The 6019-nt window shown below is 41.0% G+C and overlaps 1 protein-coding gene across 1 annotated transcript in view; it reads left to right on the top strand.

The window, feature by feature from the left end:
- The first annotated feature begins 360 nt into the window (after positions 1-360).
- The window catches only part of IL1RAPL2 (interleukin 1 receptor accessory protein like 2), a 361256-nt gene continuing 355597 nt past the window's right edge, over positions 361-6019 (top strand). Inside the window, exon 1 of the mRNA XM_008493643.2 lies at positions 361-442. Coding sequence (XP_008491865.1) covers positions 361-442 — 82 coding nt within the window. The remainder of the gene's footprint in view (positions 443-6019) is intronic.

Below are 6019 nucleotides of genomic sequence, written 5' to 3'. Positions count from 1 at the left end.
ATGACCATCAGGTTTTTCCCCTCAAATAACATATTCTGCCAGATTAAATCCGTACTATTTCCAATAAACAGTTAAACCTTGTAGGTTTTTTAAAAGCAAAATATTTTCAAAGTGTCATTCAAAAAAACCTCAACCCTTTTTTGTGATAGTCAGAGATAAATTATTCATAGTGAGTTACTTTGAACCATTATGTTTTCCTACCTCTGCATAAAAATAAACCCAGAAGTCACTAGATTAAGCCATTGTCCTGTAATAGTTCTTTGAGAAATGTTTAACTGGAGCTTCTGCTTTGTTGTAGTGAAGAGCTGTGATTCAGACTTCATACTATGTTTGCATTTCAGCTGTCACAGAAAGTGAAAGATGAAGCCTCTTCTCCTCTTGGTTCTTGTGATCTGTACTGTAGTCAGCATGAATTTGAAGCTCGTGTCAAAGAGAAATTCTGGTAAGTCACAAAAACTATTTTTTCTTTTGAATATGGACCAAGTGTTCCTGTAATCAAGCATTTTAGTTGGCTGCTCTTTGTTTTGCATATATACTTCTAAAAAAAAAGTCATAACCAATATGGTTTGCTTACCAGATGCTACAGGATAAATTTTCTCACTGTAATACTCTGTTGATGTGACTTAAAGCTATTTGAAAGTGTCCTTATGTTTTCTTTTTAATAGGAAAAAAAAAATTGTTGGTCTCATTGAAGACCAAAAAGGTAATACTGACTTTGGCATTGTTTTAACATCTCATCTTGTACTCGTGCTAAGGGATTTTAACTGTGGGTGTGGTTTGTGGTGAATTTCAGTCTGAATAATTGTTTTTTATTTTGGAAGGGCATCTTCCAAGAAGTCTTGTCTGCCATATGTGGTCATATGTAGGATTAGCTGGAAAGAGCTTTCCTGTGTAGATAATCTCTGAATATTCAGTAGTGGAAGGGAGTGGGAGTTGTCTTGTATGTGCATCTGCTTTTGAAACCCACTAATAGCAGCAGGACACCTCGAGGAAGCATTAGTGCCTTTCTTTCCAGAATGAACAGTTGATCTGTAATATTTTATCTATTTAAGCCTGAAATGACTTCTAGTCCAGGCAGCTCTCCCCACTCAAAGGGGACAACTTCATGAGACTCTTTGGTGAGTTTGGAAAGATTTGGGACAAAGCAGCAGCTCAGCTGCAGTGTTGCAGAGAGTTGTTTGTCTGCTAAAGTGTTGTATGTGTGGGCAGGAGAATGATGCAGGATAAATGTTATATTTCTAAACTTGCATGTTATGTATTTTTTCCCACTGGTGTGCTATAGGTACAAATGAGAGGGCTCCCATTGATCCTACTGTTGTCAGTGTCTCCAGCCAATTTTAGCAGTGCAGGTACAAACAGAAGTTACTGACTTCAGTTGTGTGGCCAGTTTTAAGTTTAATTTCTCCTTTTCTTGAGAACAGAGGAGATTATTGGTTCATCTGCTACAAGGAACTGGATGTCCCATCCCAGGTTCAGAACTCTACCTCTGGGAATCACCAGCTCCTAGGCTGAGAGCTTTCTGCTGGACTAGAAAGTATAAACAAGTGAATGTTGCTAAATCAAACTATTGTACAACCTTTTGTTGTGGTTATTGTGCCCTAAGCCCTCTTTGCCCTGTGAGGGCAGTCATGAATATCAGGATTTGGCTACAGTGGAGCTTGATGTAGGCTCTGCTAGAGGTGTTCCTCAAAATTGCTATTGCTGGCCTGGATGGGAACCCTTATGAGATCCATAATCTCTATAATTGATCAGCTTTGGATCACTGATGCCTGGCAACACCACCTGGCTGCAAGGAAGGTCCTTTGCATTACTGTTATCAGAAGTACTCATCTGTAGAAGAAGCATGCCTGTGGTTATAGCATCATTCAGCTGGTATTTTGCCTTTAATTATATTTTAGTTGTGGTGAGTTTTTTTGTTTTTTGTTTTTTTTTAAAATAATCTACTTACTTTGACTCTGCAGAATGTCTTGTGTTATTGGCAGCAGCTGACAGTATCAATTCAGGCTGAGTACTGGTGGGAAAAATGCTTTAATACGTTGCACTGCTTACTTCTAAATATAACCCACTAGTGAATAGCTGGTTCTTTTTCTTTAATTTTATTGAATTAGTATATGTTGCGTGTAAGATGAAAGGGGAAAATGCATGTTAAGTAAAATTACAGTTTCTTGGCAAGTACATGATCATGTAGTTGGCTTTCACCTTCAGTATGCATTCTGTTGTATCCAAGCTGATATTTAGGTTTCTGTGGGGAGCAAATTTTTTTTTTTCCCCACCATGTGTGTGTGAAATACGTTTTGTTTTTCTCTGATTTCAGCACTTGGAGCAAAACTAATAATATGACTCTTTCTGAAAGGGGCCTTTAGATATGAAGGACTGTTGTTTGATTGCCTAGGGCTTCACTAAATGTTATATGTTTGAAGTGACAGATGCTCCAGAGGCTTCTGAACTTTAACTATTTGTATTGTTTGAGTGGAAGATCACAGACAGTGGACCTGGATGTAGCCAGGTAAATGCAGGAAGGAATGGATGACAGTAGCTCTACCCTGCTGGTGCTGTAGTTCAGGGTCTTCTTTTTGTTTGTTTGGTTTTTTAAACTGTTGTCTTGATAAAGGAGGGCTGAAAAGGAAAGTAATTTAATGGTTATTTGTGGGCAGCTGCAGTGCAGTGCAGGCAGCAGGATGTCTGAAAGCAGAGAGAGTGTTCTAGCTGCAGATGAGAGCTGATGGAGGGGAGTGGATGGGGTTGTTCAGATGACAGCCCGGGGGCAGGATCTCTGCAGCAGTGTTCTGGGTGGATATTGTAGTCTTGGGTCTTGCTGGCTATCAGTATGGGGATGTCTAAGCTGGTGAGCATCCTTAAAAGGGGAAGGGAAATTGTGCAGACAGTTATGTAGAGCTGTGTGAAGCACGGAAAGTGCTGACGCTGATGATAAAGACAGATTTGGGCTACTGGGGCAAATAGATAAACATAAAATGAAAACTGGGCAAAATAAACCAGCAAAATCAGGGCATTGGTGTCTTTGCTAACATATGTGGGCTGGCATTTTTCCAGGCACAAGTTCCATGATGTAGAATTATTGAATGAATGACTAGAATTGTGATTAGTGTTAAGTACAAGAGCAATTATGAAGCTGACTAGCATGTGTGTAATATCACATAATAGAATATATCATGTTGAAAGGATAGGGACAATCTAAAGAGAGCTGAGCTGAAGAGGACTGAGGGTGGAGCAATGAGAAGGTGCAGTGTTCTCTTCAGGTAAGGCAAAGGCATCACTTAAATTGAGGCAGCCCAAAGAAAGTCCAGAGGAAATTATTACTGAAACTGAAGTTGCCTTAAAGAGAAACAGGGGTTTGGCTAGGATGGCATCTTCAGAGGCTAGTAGGAAAGTATTCCATTGAAACAAAGGGATGGAAACCCAAGGGAAGAAAGTTGAGGATGAGAACTTCAGACAGCAAATGCAGGTGATACCCAGGCAGGACAACAGCAAGAGTCATCAGAGATAGGACAGGAGTGGGGGATCTAAGATGTCAAACAAAAGGTGATAAAATGGTGCCTCAGTTGCATGCATAGAATTAAAGTTTGCTGAAACAGTATCCATGGAAGGGGAGAGGAAATCGGAACTGGAAGAGATTTGTCTCATGTCCTGTATTTACCCTTTGTTTCAGGGTCAGATGTCCATATTTCCATTTGGAGAAGACAAGGAGGAATGCTTGTGATGGTTTACAGATAGGTTTTAGAGTATCTTGCAATGCTGCAAAAGTGGCACAGAAACTTGTAGCAAGACAAATTTGTTTGGCTGCTTCTCACTTGAGATGTAGTGCCAAAATAATTAAAATGAGTGAGTTAATTTAATTATGCTAGTCAGATTCTTTGTTATAGGCAGCAGCTTCCAGATGCTCCAGAAGAAATCTGTCATGTCTACAGAGTAATGATTGCTGTTTGTGGTGGGAACAGAACAGTTTGCCTCAAGCATCTGTGTGAATGTAATGTTGACTTAAGTTTCACAAGCATTTCTTAATATTAAGAGGCTTTTTTTGAAAGCTGCAGGTTGTCCTTTTTTGCCTGCTTTAAGAAGTAAAACTGAGCAAACAGCTCATGCTGGAGCTGCAGCCTTAGCAATACCTTAGAAAGGGTATTTTACAGATAGAGGTTATACAAATAAATTGAGGATGTGGGAGCTGCTGGGTTCCCAGCTGGTAGGTGATTTCCTTTTAATCTGATTAAGTGACTTCTTTTCCCAAGCCCTTTGTATATAGTGCTTTGAATAATCATTGCAGGGAATATAAAACCAATTTAAAAACCATTGCATTTTTTAAGCAAAGGATTTTTCAGATTAGAGATTCTGTTTAACTCTCTAACTGTTAATTCCATTAGTGAATAATTGATGCCACTTACTCTTGGTGTATTTATTTGCTGAGCTGAAATACCCTTTCTCAGCATGCTGGAACTCCAGAGGGCATGCCAACCTTGTGTGGAGGAGTATGGACAGACATTCCCAAGGTTTCTATGAGGCTGCTGGATGCAGAGCTTGTAGTAGCCTTTCTGCAGTTTAGCAGGGCTTAATTAGCTCAGGCCTGGCACTGGGATGTCCTCCAAGCTACAGAGCCAGAGCGTTGTGTCTTCTTCTCTGTAGATGTGCTCTGGGGTTTTGGCCTTTCTTCTCCTCCACTTTATCCTGGGAGCATCCAAAAGGCAGTCATATGCCAGAGGAGCAAGTGCCTCACTGATCCCTCACCCCCCTGTCACCCTCTGCCTGCATCTGGCTTTGTCCCCAATCCAGTGGCTTGGGAGAGAGAGGTGTCATGTGGGCACAGCCAAATTGTCTTAAATTCCCCCATTGCTGTCGTAGTGGTTGGGATGTAATACATTAACATGTTCACTGAAAACCTATTGTGATTTTTCATGCCTAAATATCATACAGTGACTTAGTGTGGTCTGCTGGAGATGTTTCAGGAGCCCTTCATTTTTCCTCCTTGTTGTCAATGCCCTAGCCTAGGATTTCCCTCTGTTCCCTTCCATGAAGCTCAGTTTTCCTGTGTAGTTGCCTGATCACTTTGGCCATGAAGCACATGATGTACATGGAAGGAGAGGTGCTTGGACTTCAGAGGTGACCTGTGGATTTGTGCCTGGATTGGGATATCCCAGGGGACCCTATCTAGGAGTTCCAGGATGGGCACTCTCTGTTGCCATTTGCTTTTCCTTTGCCATTACATCTTCCTGAAGAGCTGACTTTTGGCCCTTTTATAAAATGTGTGGCTATGAGCCCTCCCAGTTTCTGAGATAGGAGTGGTGCAAAAAAGGCTTTTAGCTCTTACTTCCTGCAAACAATGTGCAGGCATAGAGGAAACTAAAGTTTGGCAGTGCTAATCAAGGCACAGCGGTCTCTTATTTTTCCCAGAAGTTTTAAGTGATTCACAGCTCCAGCAAACACAAAGTTGGAATCACCAACTCACAGGTTCATGGCTGTTCTCCATCTGTTCCATGTGGATCAGTGGTAAGCCAGGAGCTGGGCTTGGTTGGGTCTCAGGGGGTTACCAGCAAGCAAGGTGTGAAGCACCAGTGGTCCATATCCCTCATGTCCCTCATCACTGGAGTCTCAGCCTTGGCTTCCTCTCCTCTAGCCAGAACACAGTGTTGCAGCTAGACAGACCTATCTGGCAGACAGCTGGCAGCATTTTCACATTCTGTTTGCTGGTGGGGAGGAAGGGAGATGCAGAGAACAAGAAAGGAAATAATCTTCTGGAGGTTTGGGGTTTTTTTAGTGACCTCAACCTGGCAGGGTTTAAATATTGAACTTATTTAAACACTCAGAGTTTTAGCCATTATGTTAGTTTAAAATGAGTTCATGTATAATTAAAATAATTAAAATATTGAGCTGATACTTAAATATTAAAGCTAGACTCCATTCCCAAAAGTAAAACCACAGCTGTATCTGAGTAAAACAAATGAACACAATTAAATTGTTCCAAACTGCAGTAAATCACAAAGGTAGGATCTTTAGGGGGGAAATAAGCAAA

This window comes from Calypte anna, chromosome 4 (assembly GCF_003957555.1).
Source record: "Calypte anna isolate BGI_N300 chromosome 4, bCalAnn1_v1.p, whole genome shotgun sequence".
NCBI classification, from domain to species: domain Eukaryota; kingdom Metazoa; phylum Chordata; class Aves; order Apodiformes; family Trochilidae; genus Calypte; species Calypte anna.
Note: the sequence above shows the minus strand (reverse complement) of the source record. Positions and strands in the feature narration are given on the sequence as shown.